This window comes from Monopterus albus, unplaced genomic scaffold (genome assembly GCF_001952655.1).
Source record: "Monopterus albus unplaced genomic scaffold, M_albus_1.0 scaffold52.1, whole genome shotgun sequence".
Lineage (NCBI taxonomy): Eukaryota > Metazoa > Chordata > Actinopteri > Synbranchiformes > Synbranchidae > Monopterus > Monopterus albus.
In genome coordinates this window covers 3,494,476-3,512,532 of record NW_018127932.1, presented here as the reverse complement: position 1 = coordinate 3,512,532, position 18,057 = coordinate 3,494,476, and the positions used below count along the sequence as shown (strand labels likewise).

The 18,057-nt window shown below is 42.0% G+C and overlaps 1 protein-coding gene across 1 annotated transcript in view; it reads left to right on the top strand.

Annotated features, from left to right (window-relative positions):
* LOC109961191 (contactin-associated protein-like 4) overlaps nt 1-17,360 on the top strand; it is a 45,045-nt gene extending 27,685 nt beyond the window's left edge. The window contains exons 12-25 of the mRNA XM_020601862.1: nt 965-1,071; nt 1,943-2,062; nt 2,281-2,481; nt 2,638-2,800; nt 4,114-4,241; nt 4,405-4,575; nt 6,243-6,461; nt 7,815-8,054; nt 9,693-9,923; nt 10,150-10,283; nt 10,917-11,004; nt 12,664-12,879; nt 13,748-13,819; nt 14,888-17,360. Coding sequence (XP_020457518.1) covers nt 965-1,071; nt 1,943-2,062; nt 2,281-2,481; nt 2,638-2,800; nt 4,114-4,241; nt 4,405-4,575; nt 6,243-6,461; nt 7,815-8,054; nt 9,693-9,923; nt 10,150-10,283; nt 10,917-11,004; nt 12,664-12,879; nt 13,748-13,819; nt 14,888-15,084 — 2,287 coding nt within the window. The 3' untranslated portion in view covers nt 15,085-17,360. The remainder of the gene's footprint in view (nt 1-964; nt 1,072-1,942; nt 2,063-2,280; nt 2,482-2,637; nt 2,801-4,113; nt 4,242-4,404; nt 4,576-6,242; nt 6,462-7,814; nt 8,055-9,692; nt 9,924-10,149; nt 10,284-10,916; nt 11,005-12,663; nt 12,880-13,747; nt 13,820-14,887) is intronic.
* The last annotated feature ends 697 nt before the right edge of the window (nt 17,361-18,057 follow it).

Sequence of the window (18,057 nt, the reverse complement as noted above, 5' to 3'; positions counted from 1 at the left end):
CTTGCTGACCCCATTTCCTCACCTAAATACAGTATGTTTACCCAGACAGTGCTGAGCTCCATTCATTCTCACCTTCATCTCCTTTTAGTGATTTCATGCTCCTCCCTCTTTTTCACTCCTCCCTCAATCTTAATTCCCCTTCCTGGATTTATCTCTCCCATTATTTTTCCTCTCATTTTTTTCTCCCCCTCCTCATCTCCTCCTTGGCTTGCTCATTACACTGAGCTGGCAGTGAAAGGGAACAGTCTGAGTCAACAGCAGCAGCATGAATGTTTTTAACTGCACGTACAGTAGTTATGATTACCCAGTTCAGTTAAAGGCTGTTTACTTTGATTCTTGTCTACAAATTCTGGGATAAAACCAACTATGAAAGAAAACCCTGATATCACTTTTGCCTTTCGGTCATGGAGTAAAAATTAGTAAAACAGATGATAAGCTTTCATTAAAGCGCTGAATGAGACAGTACAGAGCCAGAAAAGGCAGCAGTTGGATGTTGAATGTGTTTAGGTTGGAGTAGTGGATTAACAAATCTGTTTACTTTTATCTTTAATCACCCCAGCTAAATCAGAAAACCTTTAGTGGGAGTTTTTGGTATTTTATCATCAGGGAAACTAACTCTAGAACTAATCTGAACCATAAGTTAAACGTTACTTTACCTTCATGATGATGGTGATGATGATTTGTGGTATTTTCACCTGAATCTTTTGTCTTTGTTTTTGTGTAAAACCTGCACCCTTTGCTTTGGAGTTATTGTTTGTAAAAGCCCAGGGTATATTGGGCTTCAAGGGTTAGTCAAAATACCTTGAGAATATCCCAAGAGGATGAACTTTCTGTTTTAAACTACACTGAATAACCCATGCATTGTGAGAAGTGCCCTTTCTGTTGTGGAGTATAGCTCTACAACATGAGGGTGAAGGGTTACAGGGAGTGCTGGCATCAAGTCCTTTCTGTCTCTCTTTCCCAGGTGTTCTCCCAGTCACTGTGAACATGGAGGCGTCTGCACTCAGTCATGGAGCACCTTCCACTGTAACTGCTCCAGCACTGGCTACACGGGTGCCACCTGTCACAGCTGTAAGGGCCTGACTCAGTAATGAGATAAACGTAAACATAAACGGCCACTTTTAACTTGAGGTTGCTTCAGACATTGTGGCAGGTCTGGTTGAGATCAAGCCTCTTTTCTGCAATCATTATTATGTGAGTGCTGAGAAGTCTCAGTCCAAAGGAAACAAGGCAACACAGGGATTTAGAGGAGTAGGAACATGAAGATGATGGCGGTCAATGAAAGGAGCTAGAAAGGTTAAAATTTTAGTGCTAACATTTAGAGCACTTCATGGTCAGGCTCCTCAGTATATTGCTGATCTATTGACCCCATACTTTCCAAAGCGTGTTCTCCGTTCCTCAAGTCAGGCCACCTTGATGGTCCCCAAAACCGGAAGACTGGGGGGACCTGTTGTTTCAGGTTGTGGCTCCTAGACTGTGGAATGTGTTGCCCCTGTCTTTACGCATGGCCGAATCTGTCGATGGTTTTAAGAAGCAGTTGAAGACACACTTTTTTAGACAGGCCTTTAGTTGATTTTTATTTTTGGTTTTAAATATGTTTATGCTTGTTATTTTATTTTTAGGTTTCTGTTATATTGTTATTTTGTTTGTTCTACTTTTGTATCTGTTGACCTTGTGAAGCACTTTGTGATTTTATCTATGAAAGGTGCTATATAAATAAAGCTTACTTACTTACTTCCTTCCTACTTACTTTAGAGAAAGACACTAGTTCTTTGGAGCTTCCAACAAAACAGCAAGCAGTGAAGGTGCTCTGAGCTTTTTTTATGCTACCTCCTTTAGCCATTCACACTCCTTGATTTTGATAAAGAATAAAAAAAGATAAGCCTTCTAGCCTGTGGGAAGTCCAGGAGACAGTGATGATGATCTCTCTCTCTCTCCTCAGCAATATACAAACAGTCCTGTGAAGCGTACAAGCACAAAGGCAACACGTCGGGCTATTATTACATCGATGTGGATGGCAGCGGACCCATCAGACCACAGCTAATATACTGCAACATGACAGGTAGCTGACACACATCAAAGTAAGCCATGCAAACACAGTCATGCAGAGTAATTCCCCCAACCCCCCACCCCTCCCCCAGCCTGACACATACACACACAAACACTTTTATCCTGCCTCTCTTTTCCTTCTGACTAAGACATCTTAAAGGTGAATTGCCCATATACAATCCAATAGAAATGATCGTTTTCTCGTTCCTTCTGTCTCGCCCTCACCACCAGAGGACAAGACATGGATGGTGATCCAGCACAACAACACAGAGCTGACCAGAGTTCGACCGTCACCAGGAAAGAATCAGCATTCAGCTCACTTTGAATACACATCTGAAGAAGAGCAGCTGGTGGCCATCATCAGCCAGTCAGCGCACTGCGAACAGGAACTAACCTACCACTGCAGGAAGTCCCGTCTTCTGCACACACCAGGTAAGCTGCTGACACTCTGTGACACCACCTGGATTCCAGCTGTTAATTATTAATGTGAGTGTTAAGATCCAGATTAGACACTTAGGTTTATGGTTGAATCTGGAGAAGGCCAGTTGGTAAACGAATACGAGTTCCTCACAAGTGTCTGTGTTTCAGATGGCTCTCCAGTCAGCTGGTGGGCTGGAGGTCCAGGTGTAGGACAGGTGTATACTCACTGGGGTGGGGCTCCGCCAGGCAGCCAGCAGTGTGCCTGCAGCCTGCAGGAGAACTGTGTGGACCCCAAACACCCCTGCAACTGTGACGCTGATCAAACTGAATGGTACTGTTCATTTATTGTTCTCTACAAGATTGAGTCATACCACAGGTTACTACATTAAATCTAAATGGTCTGGTGGGCATTTTGTTTTCACTTTGTTGCTGGTGGTAATGGAGGTGCTGGATTTTACTTTTTCACTCTGTTTATTTCCCTTTTCCTTCCTGTTTTCTTCCTCTCCTACCCTCTTCTTTGTTGTTAACTGGAACTTCAACTATATGTAATGTTTCATCCTATTAATCTGCTGTTTTGCTCTTCTATGTGGGTGGTGGCAAAATGTGTGTAATGAAGTTCCACTATAAATTGAGAGTTGACATCTGTGGCTTTCTTTTCTTTCACATTCTTATTTTGTCTGCCTTTGTAATTCCTCTGTGAGGAGCAAGGATGTATTTGAGGTTTGATGAGGAGGAGCCACAAACAACACCAAGGACTGTCAGACTTATTCATGGGGAGAGAAATGGTCTGTCAGGGGAGGAGGACTGAGTTAGATACACATCACAGGAAGAGGGAGCACAGTGTAGTCTGAGCACAACTGACATGAAGCCTCTGATGTCAGGTCTACTTGGCACAACCTGCCTCTCTTCCACCTTTCTCTTCCTTCCTTTCTTTCAGCTCTCTCGACCTGTGGGCTCTGCACCTCAGCTGTGTTGCATTCGGTAATTAGCGACTCATTTGTCTGTGCGCACAGTTGAGGTGCATCCCAATGATTACCTTCCTCCTTATTTATACCTCTGGCAGACGCTCCCTCGTCGCCGGAGCATTAACTTTTGGCCTCCCTACACTGGTTACCTGTCCATTTTTGGGTCTATTACAAAATTTTACTCTCAGTTTTTAAATCCCTTCATGGCTCTGCACCATCCTACTTAACTGATTTGCTTCATTGGCATACACCCACACGCTCTCTGAGGTCAGCAAATCAGTTTCTCTTGAGTGTCCCAAGAACGAAGCGTAAGCTTAGAGGCGATCGAGCCTTCGCAGTTGCTGGTCCTAAACTCTGGAATGATTTACCACTGTCCATTAGACAAGCCTCTACCCTGTCTGTTTTTAAGTCTCTTTTAAAAACTCATTTATTTTCCCTGGCATTTTGATATTTTTGTGTTGATTTTAGTCATTTGATTGATTATATTTTATATTGTTGTTTGTGGTTTATAATTTATATTGTTTTATTGCAATGTACAGCACTTTGGTCCACTTTGGTTGTTTTTAGTGCTTTATAAATAAAGTTGGTATGGTATGGTATGGTTGTTCATTTTCTTTTTGTTAAATTTCTTTCAATTCTGCTTCTTGTTCTTTCCCTTCATCCTTTTTCCACTGTGCAGGGCTAAGGACTCAGGCCTGTTAACCCATAAGGAGACCCTCCCTGTTAGGTCTCTGGTGCTGGGTGACATTCACAGGCCTGGCTCAGAAAGCGCCTACAGGGTAGGACCTCTTCGTTGCCATGGAGACAGTAAGTGTCATCCCGAACCCTCGGTGTCGCCTTGTGCACATTTTTTTTTTCAAACTACTGCTTGTGTCTCATGTTTGAGGACAATACATCAGCAATATTTGAATGAATTGTAATGTTGTATTAGCTGAATCGAAAACTTGTAGGTTTCAATTTATTTTTGCAGAAAATGTTTGGAATGCTGCATTTTTTGACAAGGAGACATCATATCTCCACTTTCCCACATTTCACGGAGAGCTGAGCTCAGACATCTCGTTCCTCTTCAAAACCACTTTGTCCTCTGGTGTCTTCCTGGAAAACCTGGGCATCAAAGACTTCATTCGGATTGAACTCAGATGTAAGTAAACATTTCAGGTTAGATGTCGAATTCAGACTGTGAGCACAACCTGAGCAGGAAGCATCATCCTGAGACTTTAGGTTGGTTCTGGATTTAACTCAGTCACAGTCCTGCCTGGAATTCCACCTCAGTCTGTCTATTTATTCCATTTATTTTTTTCCATCCATCCATTGTCTATACCATTTATCCTGTCAAGAGTTGTGCAGAGGGGTGGGGGTGGAGCCAATCACAGCCGACAATGGGCGCTGTTTAGTTTTTCCTCCTCTGGGAAATAACTGCAGTGTCATTGTTCAAGCCTGCTGCAGCATATTTCCTTTATAACCAGAGTTTATGGTTCTCTGGTAGTGTGCTGGTATTGAAATATCGCTGCACTGTAACATTATATGGGAGTTCAAATAGTGTGGGCTGCTGAAGCTGTGCTTTATGACAACAAATCTTAGTAAAGAAAACTAACCATCCATTGTAGCTGGAAGCAGAAGTACAGATAACTAACTTTTAAATTAAACCACATAATATAGCCACACAAGAAAACTAGGATATGCAGCACAAGAAACCAGGCTGCAGCTGGACCCCGTGAATTAGCAGTGGACAGTATACAGTAGCAGTATGAAGCTGCAGCTCCATGGCCTCTACCTTCCCAGGTAAACACAGAAACATTGCAACCAACCTAATCTGCAGCAGAAATTTAACCATGTGGATTAAGAAATTAGGTTCCTCCAAGAAACCAGCACTTGAAGCATTAAAACACAGTGAATGTAGTCAGTCATATATCAAAGTTGTACTGTAGCAGGTTGTCACAACTAAAGTGATATAGATGTCCAGGTGTCAATGTAACTTGTTGCTATGACAACTGCTTTTTCGTGTGACATCCTTTAGAGCTGTTCAACGTAAGCTTATGTTTGCATCCCTTTAGCGATACCTTACCTTAGTGTGAATGTGTTTTCTTATCGAAGTTCCAGTAGAGCTCATGTGTCAACACGTCAGCTGGCTCTGCACTCTCGCTGCGAGGATCACTTCATCTTCTTCTCTTCACAGATGGTAAAACTCTCACAGGGAATAAAGGATTCAGAGAGAGCCTGGTCTTTGGTGATAGGGAAACAAATGAAAAAGAAGAGAGAATTTATGAAGTTAAAAGGCTCGTTGTTCAGCATGTGTCCAGCAGGGCAATTTGTGTCATGCAAATAGGGCAACACTGTAGGGATAAGTTATGACTTGGCTAAAAGGTACCGTAGGTTGCACTCCAGTGGTTTTCTTTTTTTTTTCTTTGTTTGGGAAATGAATACTGTAGGTTTTACTTCGCAATATACACTCACTGCCCATTTTATTAGGTACACCTGTACAATTGTATGCACATCAATGAAACACTTCCACCTTAATCTGTGTTTATGAAGCTCAGAATGTTTCTGTTTTTGGTGAAACTAAAACAGGTACAACAGTTAAATCCAGCACTCTGAAAAGTGGGTCAGGATGTTGTGCATAATGTATTTAGGCCTGGGCACACCTTTGTGTGCGTGTGTGTGTGTGTGGGAAAGAGAGCACTGTCAAACAGCTGGCCTGTATCCTGGTGGAACAAGTCAAGAACAGGCTGTGACGAAGACGAGATGAATTGGTGCACAGAAGGTTGAAGATTCTGTTGACTATTTCTTGATTTTCTGTCCCTAATGCAGCCTCCACTGAGGTCCTGTTCTCCTTTGACGTGGGTAATGGTCCACTGGAGGTTCGTATGAAGGTTCGCTTCCCACTCAATGACAATAGGTGGCATCATGTTCGAGCCGAGCGGAACGTTAAAGAGGCATCACTTCACCTGGATGAGTTCCCTGCTGCGACACAGGAGGCTCCTGCTGACGGGCACATCCACCTACAGCTGAACAGCCAGTTATTTATAGGTGTGTCTGTGTTGTGAGGACATTCTGACATACACTGGAATGATCAACCAAGGAATGATCAAATAGGGGAAATGGGATTCACCCCTTGTCGCCTCTGTGTGTTGCTTTTAAAGGCTGTCATACTTTTTCCTCTTTGTATTCCTCAAAATGCTCTGTTATACTTTGCTCTGCCTTCTCACCTTTTGTCTTTTAGTCACTTTGTTCCTCTCTCTTTTTCACACAGCCACACCACATACAAGCTGACTTCATACTGCAGTGCTGTGTCTGGTTATTGATCCATGATAAGATTGACAGATTTAACTGAGTTCAATCAGGCTATAACAGTTCATGTTCCTAAACCTCAGCAATGTAAGATATACAATCTGAGTTTGTGGAAGTAAAGTCTGTATATACACCTCAAAGACTGGGAGAAAATCTCCACAGAAAAAACCTGGATGACGCAGCCGAAGGTTGCATTTGTAGCAGTCAGCTTCCTTGTAGTAACCTTGGTACAGTGTTTGAGCCCAGTTCATTAGTTAGGGTGTTGATTTCCTGACAGCTCCTGATGAAACTCCAGGCCCTGATATGAACCTCATCAGCACCACAGTCCTGGAAAGCTCTTTATCTCATCATAACAGTCTTGAGGTTGCCAGATTGGCACTCTGAGACAATTCTAGTGTTGCAGAGCCTGAACTCTGAGGACAGTTGGAGGTTGTAATGGTAGATGTCAGAAAACAATGACTTTTGGAGTTTAAATTCTGCTGGTGATGGGGAAAAATGTTTGCCTATCACAGTCAGTCTGCCAGGCAGGACAAACAGGCGGTTAGAGAGACTGACAGCTCACCAAGTTTCCAGATATCACCAATCAGCATGGCGCTCAACTGGCAGACAGACTGCCAGTAAAACGTCAAGTACTTGAATTTTTCACCTGCCAGTTTGTGTTTGACTTTTTCATCATTTTAATCAATTCGGTATGAGGGTGGTGAAATGTCATTATTTCTAGAGGTTCAGGCTATGTTGGGCCATTAGTAATAAAATCATGTCATTATTTCTAGAGGTTCAGGCTAGGTTGGGCCATTAGTAATAAGAAATCAGTGCCACTGCCTGATTTGCACTGAATTTATTTCTGATTAGTTATGTCACTGTTTTGAGGTATAGTGCTGCACACTTTTCAAATAAATGAACACTTTTATGCTGCATTATGTAACAGCAGTAGAATGGAAGTAATGTTAACTTGTTCTTCACTTGATCAAAAAACTACAGAATAGACCAAACTGGGAATTATACAGCATGTGTAGCCTACACATAGGGATAAAGAGAAGGAATAGAAGAGCAGAACAGGTGTTTAGGTTTTTCTCCTTTGTGTGTCTTCAGGAGGCACAGCTTCCAGACAGAAGGGATTTCGTGGTTGTATTCGCTCTTTGCAGCTGAACGGTATTACCCTGGACCTGGAAGAGAGAGCCAAGATCACCCCTGGAGTTCAGGCAGGATGTCCAGGCCACTGCAGCAGCTACGGCTCCCTCTGCCAGAACCTGGGACGCTGCGTGGAGAGATCCAACAGCTTTTCCTGTGACTGTGGCCTCTCCGCTTACACAGGCGCCTTCTGCGACAGAGGTACGAAGAGTCACCAATCTCCCAGCAGCACCTGGGACCATCACAGAGAAGGGCTGCAGAATTAGCTCTGTGCAGATAAGGATTACATAACAAAACGATGGCTGAAGAAACAGCCCACCTGAACAGATTAGTCCAGTGTGGTCAATTCAGCAACATTCTGATAGAGCAGATTTACCTTCAGCCATCATTGTGTAGTCTACTGCAAACCCATATTAACTGTAACTGTCTGACAACTCTTCATCATCTTGTTCCAACTCCCCATTTAAAGCATTATGATCTTAGTTATAGCATTTATAGAGTTACATTTTTATATCCAGGGCTCCATGTTTTTCTAGATGTGTTGTGCATCATTTTACAAACATTACCCAAAAATTTCCCCTGACAAATTTGATATCTTGAAATGCTGGGATTCCCACTACAATTTAAAATAAAGTTATGCGAGTTAAAAGCAGGTGTGCCAGCGCTGGCAAGCTCACTGAAAGGGTTAGTTAAGATTTAGATGACATTGTGATCTGCCTAATAAGAGGAAAGGAGAAAAATGATCAGGCCCAGTTAGTGCAGAACTGAAAAATGCTGAAAGATTTAGTCACCGGCTTTTTAGCAGCAGTGGCCTAAAAGCTGATGACCTCCAACATGAATATACAGCATGTAACAGAGCAGCACCTGAAGGTCTATAAATAAAACGCACACACGGAGATATAAATTAAGGCCATACACACTGAAGGAGGTCACAAATACACCACTGTGTACTCAGGACATCGGGTCGTATTATACACAGCAGCTAGAGAAAATATTTATAAAGTATGTGGTTGGATGGAAAGGTCCTGATTTTTCTAATAGTTTCCATCAGTTTGACCTTTATCTTCTATGTCTGTCGATCACCTGAATCTGTTTTAAAACTATCCCAATTCATACTTAATTTTTTTCCCCCATCACTGAAGAAAAAAGCTAAAGCATCTGCACAAAGACTGATGTACTGTACAGTAAAAAGATTTCTCCACTTTCCCAAAAAGGGTTTGTTGTACACTGACCCTCGTTGGGCCTCTTAGCTGAAGCATCGCCTAAGACTGCACACCTAGACTTTTTGTTATTTAGGTTATCACAGGAACACTGTCAGCAAAGTAATGCAGCCCCCAAAGGTTTTCAGTAATTACAAGCCCAGCAGTGTTGTGTCTCAGAAAACCATAGGTTCTTCTGCAACAGAATTCACTACTCTAATGCACTACTACTGTATGTTATCATTACCAGCCAGTATTCCTGTTGTTCTTTTCACCTGTCAGCTACTTTCCTGTGACTGTCTTACCACCTGCTCACTAAGGTGTCATTAGTGCCATTAAGGCCCTGTATATAGAGTATAAGAATCACTCATATGGTCCCACTGTGAGATTAGTCAGATGCACAGTAAAGATGTACTCATGGAAATTTAAATGCAAATCATACTGTCACGTTGTCTCTGGGAAACAGTGTTAATGTGGTTAAATAAGTGCATGGACAGGATAAATTATCAGGTATTTATGTACCAGGGACAGGTAGCTGGAAACCAAACTTTTACTTTGCTCAAACTCAACTTTTGACAGCTAAAGTTCAACACAGCTTCCTGCTGTACCACTACAAATGACCCAATCTCCCTCCCTGCAGAGGTTTCAGCCAGCTTCAGGTCAGGAACATCTGTCAGCTACACATTCAAAGAGCAGGTGGTGGATGATCTGAACAGAAGCAGCAGTGCCCTGCCCTCCCCTTTATATACTGACATCACCCTGAGAGCAGAAAACATCTCGCTGAGCTTCAGGACCAGCCAGAGTCCCGCTCTGCTCCTGTACATCAGCTCCTCCCACAGAGAGTACCTGGCTCTGCTGCTCAACAAGCATGGTGAGCACTCAGATCCTCAGAGTGACGTTATATTTCATCGTGGCTGTTTGAATCATCCATAACTTTCTCATACATCTCCTCTGACTTCTTTCTCTTCTCTTTCTGTACATTTATTAGTCCTTTCATCCGTCCTTGTAATGGCATTATTTGTCCCTTGTGCTGTGTTTGTTCTGTGTTTGAGTCACACGTTGACACACCAGTGTGTTTTGCTGTTCTGTGTTTACAGACAAACTGGAGGTGAGGTACAGACTGGACAGCAGCAAAGAGGCAGAGATCCTGAAGAGTAAAGTGGGGAACCTGGCCAACAGACAGATGCATTCTGTTTCCATCAGCAGACGGGCGGACGCTGTCTCTGTGCAGGTAACACACAAACTGTGTTCTCCTCCATCCTCCTGGTGTTCTCAGCAGCCACTTCAGCAACCAGAGGGACAAGCAAGAAGAGGACATCAGGGACACACTCACAGATAATAAAGTCTGTGCAGCTCAGAAGCATCCCTCACAGCACTTTTTCCTCTTACAATATATTCAAGATACAGTAGCTGGCTCTGTTAGGTTCCCTATAGGATAAAGTACAGCCTTGAGGCACCAGATTCAAAGACATAATCTTTGCTTAGTCATAAGTTATGCTTCCTGTGCTGATGATATACGGCTGTTCCTCCAACTCTGTTTGTACCCAAATCACAAATGAAACTCTCATTCACTGTGTTCATGACTTCAGAAATCAGATATCAAAGCTCAGGACAGTGAAACAACTCGCTGTCATCTTAGATCCTGACAGTATGATAGACAGAGCTTTTATGGATCCAAGGATTTTGCATCTATTTGCTTTGTGTCATTGTTTTCAGATTCAGATAAACATGTACTTGTAGTTGTGCAATCATGATGAACACAGAAGCCTTTTATCTGCTAAAACATGTAGTTCTCTACAAATTACCCTCATTTTCACTGGTGTAATCAGTGTGTTTTGATGTGAAACCTTTCATTTTCTTTCAGATTGACCAGAACACCAAAGAGGACTTTAACCTCACATCTGATGTGGAATTCAATGTCATCAGGTCCCTGGTTCTTGGCAGAGTGCGCAGTAAGCGAGACAGACACACAAACCCAGACAGTCTTTGAAGCCACAGAGCACTCAGACTCATTTCAGAAATGTTCCTCCTCATCAGACAATGAAGCTTTTGAAACATTCACCATGGTGTCTGAAAAAGCTCCGGTGAAGGATTTAGCAAACAAAGAACAAACTGAGAAATAAATACAGATGCAGGAGCCGCCAACACTAAGATGGGACTATTCAAAACATAAGTTGAGAGCTGGCAGCTTAGACGTGAGAGAGGTGAATGTTACTAGATCAGTTTTTAAAAGTCCAGCTGTTAACACAAGCAATGCACCAGTACCATGTCCCTAAGATAATAACTAAAAAATAAAACCTGCTGTTTGTTATGATGGAGAAAATAACCTAATCTGATAATGCATCTTAATAACACATCTTCATGAAGCTACTTATTTTGTCAATATAAAATTCTCAATGTGTGGAATTTAGTGAAGCACTGGTATCTGTAGAAGATTTCATGGTAACCTATCTGGTAATTGTTGAGATATTGTAAACGGTGGGACAAAGCAACAGACCAACACGGCCATTCAGAGCCACAAAAGATGTTTATGCTGCGATTGTGCGTCTGGCTTCTATTGATTTAGCTTTAGCTTCACGCTCCAGTGTGGCTTTCAGAAGAATCCCTGTTGTGATTCTTTTGTTACAGGTGTTGGAGTCCACACTGTGGCAAACAAAACACAGTGCTACTACTTAGCAGTCAGTGCAGGATTTCATTCTGTATAAAATAAAAGTGCCTAAGTTGCAAGTGGAGACAACGGGCTTACCGTACAGTCACAGCGTACAACCACAACATTACTGGTAACTGCCAGCTCAGCATGAAGGCGTTGTCTTTGTGGTTTGTGCTGGTGTTTGTATGTGGTGTGTGCACAGATAGGGCGCTCATACTGCTAGATGTATAAAAGCCATAGCACCTTGCTGTCTTGGGGTGTTATGAGTGCTTCGATTTCAGCTCATGCTTGTTGCATCATCATTGTACTAATAATGTGGAACCTCCTAAGTATGACGAGTACTTTACAGAGTGCATCGTTCTGGAAAACTGTACAATTTATAGTGCTTTCATACTGTACTTCCACTGAGGTTCCCCTCTGTACTGACCAAGTATGGACTAAAACACACCTCAGGTTGCTCTGGTAAAATGTCTATAGACTGTTAGGAGGAGAAATGTCAGATACCGATGATGAAATGAAATCCAGCTAAACCAGAGAGTCAGCCAGAACAATTCATCTGTTCTCAGTCTGAAAGCCTGTTTTACCCAAATGCCTGTCTTCTTGTTTTCTTTCTGCTGAGCCTGTTAGACAGATTACACAGGTCACAGGAACATACAATAGCACCACTGTAATTTACCTTGTCCTGACCTGATTAAGTTCCTTTTGAATGGTGCCTTCAGAGACAGACTGAGAAGTAGGTTGTTAATAAGATGAGAGACTAGCCTGACCCACTGCAAACCCATGATATAGAGAGATGATTTCAAACACTGATATACCTGTAGGCCAGGGTTTGGGGGTAAAATCAGTATAAAATGTGATGTCCACTGAAAGTGTGTGATTGTTTCTCCATCAAACATCTGCAGATTTTTAATCCTTCTAATAAACATCAAGCAGTACTCTGTTTATTTCTCTTCCTCTCCAGATTCTGGTGAGATGGATCCAGAGCTGGCTCGGCTCGCCTCTCTGGGTTTCACAGGCTGCCTGTCTGCTGTCCTCTTTAACTCCATCAGCCCTCTGAAAGCTGCCCTGCTCCACCCAGACACCAGCCCTGTCATCGTCACTGGCCCGCTGCTCCAGTCCACCTGTGGCTCCACCTCAGTTAATCCCTATGCAGCAGAAACCACACACCACCTCTCAGGTCACAATCCAAAAACTTTTCTTTATTTCCACTGTCACCCACCTTAGGCCTCATTACACTAATGATTTCAAGTGTCTCACATCTGTAAAAACTCCAGATGTGATTTGACAAACATTGCCACAGGTACAGTTTATGTCTCCATTCTCCAGATCACATTATTTATTTATATTATTTATTAAAAAAAGGTTTATGGGGGATATGTTTGCTGGTCTGAAGTCTTTCTCAGCTGTGGTGGGTGGAGCTTGTTCCACTGGGGTTCAAATTTCATCAGAAGTTTGGATTTCATTAGAAGTAAAGCAGCAAACCCAAACTGAGTCCTAATCAGAGAGTTACTCCAGAAACTTCTGTGTAAACTTAGAGACACCAGAGGCCCATAATGAAGATGTAATCCTACCGTTAGTGCACCCACTTTCTCAAAGGGCTCAAATTAATAAATATTATTCCGGATATTGTAGGCGGTACTGTCCAACTATCTGTGTGGGTGCTGCTGCTTAGACTTCATGATGGGAAGTTTGGGTTATGACATTGGGTTAACAGCCAGTAGAGGAAGCAATTAATTCAGACCAGGGAGGAGAGTTTCCTTGGCTATATCTTTCCCCTGTGGTCACTCATACAGATAACAGCTAGATGCTGTGGCATCCAGTATGCCTGGTCTGCTCTGACTGATGGTACGACTGTAGCGTGTATGATTCCTGTTTCCCTCTGTCTTTATTTTTCATGTTATAACCTCCTTGCTCTTCTTTTTCTTTTTTCTCATCACTCTTTTTATTCCCCTGTGTCCCTTCTTCCACTCATGTCCTTGTTTTCTCCCCACACTGTTGTTGTCACTGTTTATCCTACCTGTTTGTTGCATCTCTCTGTGCCGCAGGCCAGTCTGGTTCAGTGGGAACAGGTCAGCCTTTAGTCAACGCCATCAGGATTGAGTCAGCTCTGATTGGAGGTACTGCAACAGCAACCTGATTCACTGTCACACCATTAACGTCACCATCAATCAGAAGCCAGAAATGGTCTGTAAAGCAAGAATGATGTGATGTATAAGAGCTCACTGAAGACACAGTTTGAAGTATGAGCTCCAACCAAATTCACATTATTTCTTTTCTACACATCAGTGCTGACAAACTGATGTTAACAACAGAACAGCATTTCTGTGTAGAAGAAAGCAACGAGTTGTCTCTCAAACAGCTTGACTGTGTCTGAGTACACAAAAGAAAGCACAACTAATTGCAAAGGATTTTATACTCCAGGTACAATGATGGACCTTCTTTTATTGCTACTGTAACATCAGTGCATAGGCCGTCTAATAGCAGAAACTGCCCAGGGAGCCTGGCGAAAATGAGCAGACTGCACCATTAACCATAGAGTAAATGCAATTTTAATGTCTTCTTGAAGCCTGTTGAGACCAGTTGCTTTTTAGATAGGAATTTTATTTTATTATGTTTCATCTACAGTTTGGTTCTTAAGTTCTAATCAGTCTCATTTGAAACAAGTCTTCTAAGGGCACGGAGCACTGTGCACTGCTACCTGCATGCTAAAATAGCCATACATTATAAATGTGCTATAATGTGAGTGTATGAAACACAGCTACAGGAAGTGCTCAGATTTAACCAGTCAGCCAGCTGTGTCACTACAGCTCAATATTCAAAATGCACAAAATTTCTTGTTTGAAAAGTTCAAACCTTTTAAAACAGAATAACAAAAAAATGCCAACAACTGGGCTCCATAGCAATAAGGTGGCCGTCTCAAAATGTAGCTCCATTAATTTGCTAATGTTTATATTTCTTCACTGTGAAGAAAGTCTTCTTTCTGTAGATCTAAACAAGAAAATTAATTAATACAAAACTGGAAAACAATACATGAAAGACTCCAATGAAAGGTCAGTACTTTTCCACTGATAAAGTGAAGTCATGGTCTTTGTTTAACTGATCCACTCTTGCTCTTTAACACGATGGAATATGGTTCATATTTTCAGCTAAGCCGTTGTAACTTTTGCCATTTCTTTGCCCTGCAGGTGTGATAGCGCTGGTGATCTTTGTGATCGTGTCTGCGTTAGCCATAATGGCCCGAGTCCTCTACAGGAGGAAAGGATCATGTCAGAGCCAGGAAGTAAAACCAGTGAAACCTGAAGATGGCCCGGAGCTGCCGTTCAACAGCCGGAATGGCTCGCGCAACGGTCCGAGTGACAGCCAGAAGGAATATTTTATTTAGGTGGAGCCTCCCGTGCTGGAGCTGCGAGATGGACAGAGACAGAGATGCCTTGTCAAGCCTCAGTGCTTTACACTACAAACTGAGCCTGTGCAGTGGCTCAACAAACAGAACTATACACACGTTTTCTGTCTTCTTTTGTTTTGTTTTGTTTTTACCTCGGTGGTTGTATTTTTGTAAAGATTGTATATAAATGAACAAAGTGTTGAATTTAGTACCGTCAGTAGATCAACTGTAAATATCTAATGATGTAAATCTTGAAATTGTGACTTTTTTCTGTCATACTGAGCTGTTTAAAATGTTAAGCACTGTGTTTTCATGGAGGTGGGATGAAAACTTAAATCAGCGTTGTCGGTTCTGGGGTGATATAAATGCATTTTCTGACATCACACACAGCTGTTTGCTGCTTTGAGTAAGTGAGTTCTTAGGTCAGATGGGTGAGTGGATTCAATTTCCAGGGTGTTTTCTTTCTTTCTTTCTTTTTTAACTTTGTCCATCTACTGTCAGGCCTTTTCCGCTGTAGGAACCTGCCGACCCATTAAGGTTCTGCTTTTGTTTTCTCTGCCTGGTTTTGAGAAGAGTTTACAGCATCCCTCAGGACATACCTGTAGTACAAAATCAAGTTCTCTGCAGTTTGTGTTCTGCTTGTTCAGAGCTGTTTGATAAACTGCTCATACAGCCTCCGTTACTGGCAGATTTTGTTGCATGTGTGATTAATGAACTTTGAGAGCCTTCACTCAGCTGTGTGTGTGAGGAGCACAGCCCAGCTCTCACATAAACACAGGCTGACACGGGGGAAAATGCAGTGAGAAAGCAATGTGGGCCACATCGAGCCTTCGAATTCCAACAGATTACAGGTTGACTCGTAGAGTTCCCACGGTGAAAAACACTTTATATGTACTGCAGGAAAGCAAAATGTATTTAGAGAATGTGTTTTATTTATCATACTTCTTTTTCATTACAGCTTGAAGCAAAAGTTAACGTATTTATTTCCCTTTTTATTCATTAGTTTGATTTCTTTTATGTAGCTTTCCTCCCCCCAGCTCTTTGTGTAGTTTGTAGGCTAAAGCCTTCAGAACAGTCCCCCCAAGCAGCTTTTAGATGACAAACCTGTGGTCTAAAATTTGAGAAATTAAATCATAAATGTCTCACTAATAATAGAAGAGCACTTTACCACTCCACCGCACAAACATGCAGTGAGCCCTGCAGGATGTGGATGTTATGATAAATCACTGAACATAAAATCCAGTAATGAAATCAACTTCAAAATGATGGTACTGTAGGTTGTAATAAAAGCCACAGAGTGAAGACACTGGGGCAGCTCTACAGAGTGTGGACTGTTTGCTGAATGTCCCGGTACATTGTTTGAGGAGTCGGTTTCTGGTTTTGGCTGACAGAAGTTTGGTTTCTCTCCTTACAGCACATCACTTCTGAGCAGCACAATCATGTTTATAGTACTAGAAGGTTTCTGCAGTGCCAGTGAGTCTGAGTGACCTGCTGTTAGATTTTAATTTGTATAGATATTTTAGTAGCAACATTCTGTTCAGTGAAAATAAAAAAATTGATCTTTTATCTGAATTGGGTTTATCTTACATTTTAGCTAAGCAATCTTGCATATTTTTATTACATTATTACATTTTTGTTATTCTATCATTGACTTCAGTGACATTCACTGTAAGAGCAGACCCTGTGAAATGGTACAGAGTTAAATGAACAATTGATTTGATTTTGAGCAATGAATGCCTAATTCATTGTGAAAAGCTAGATCAATTGCAGTTTAGAAACCTAATGTCTGAATCATTTCTCTGTTAAATGAAGCTGAAATGCAGCAAATTTAATTAACATAAATTTACATCTTCACTGTGTGACATTTCTGATGGATATTATTATGCATCTGTCTGCAGAGTGGAGATAACTTCACCATCTCCTGCTCTGTGAAGCATTGAGGCGCTGGAGGTGTCAAGCTAATTCTTGTCAACGATCCACCTAGACTGTCTCCGAGGAGAAACAACAACACACGGACACAAGGTTTTGATATGTAACGGGGCCTCCCTCCTCCTGCTGTCCGCCCCCTGTATACACACACATACACACACACAACAGGACTCAGATGATCCGGATGATGGCAGCTTGCTGGTTGTCAGCAGGCATTATAGACAGAGAGGGATACATCCGTGCCTCTAATAAGACCTCATTAGGGAGAACAACAAGAGGACTTGGTGTAATGACATGTTAGGTATTTTTAGTCAGATAGAAATTGGATAGATACTTTGTGTATTAGAAATGTTTAGTGGAGATAGGATGTCTAGTTAGACTGTTAAATGCTTAGTCATGCTTATGAGTTTCTACAGGGTACATCTGGTCAAGGATAACTAGAGAGAAGAGTTGATGACTGTCAGCAGACAGGGTGTTTAATATTATTATTATGACGTGTATAACTGTAGCCTTAGCCATAATATGTTCTTATGTTTAAGTCATGACATGTTACTAGAGGTCGTGAGAATGTTTTTAGCTACACACCACTTAACCAACAGACACACACACATTGATTTGCTTCATGTTTTGACTACTGCTATGACCAGCTGCAAAGCTGGTAACAGAGACGTCTCGGTTGACGTTCCTGTGTAGTATGGGGCTAGCCCAACCCAAGGGATATAATGTATAGGCCTGGTGGGTTCAGGGTCTTCCATCTTACATCTGCCTGCGAGCAGGTTGGAGGTGCAAGATACCTGAGTGTGTAATGTTAATTTTACCTGTGATCCTTTGAATAAATCAGCACTGTTTTGAAGTTACTTGGACTGTCTCGTCTCTCAGAGTTAGCATGGTAACAAGAACCAAAAGTCTTTCAGACACCTGCTGTAGCACCAAGTAGGGGAAACAATTCAGATCATAAGTCAGCATCATCTTCACCTCAGTTATTTGATGTGAAGGCACTTATAGGAGTATTGTGTTCCTCCAGGCCAACTTTGTGTGACC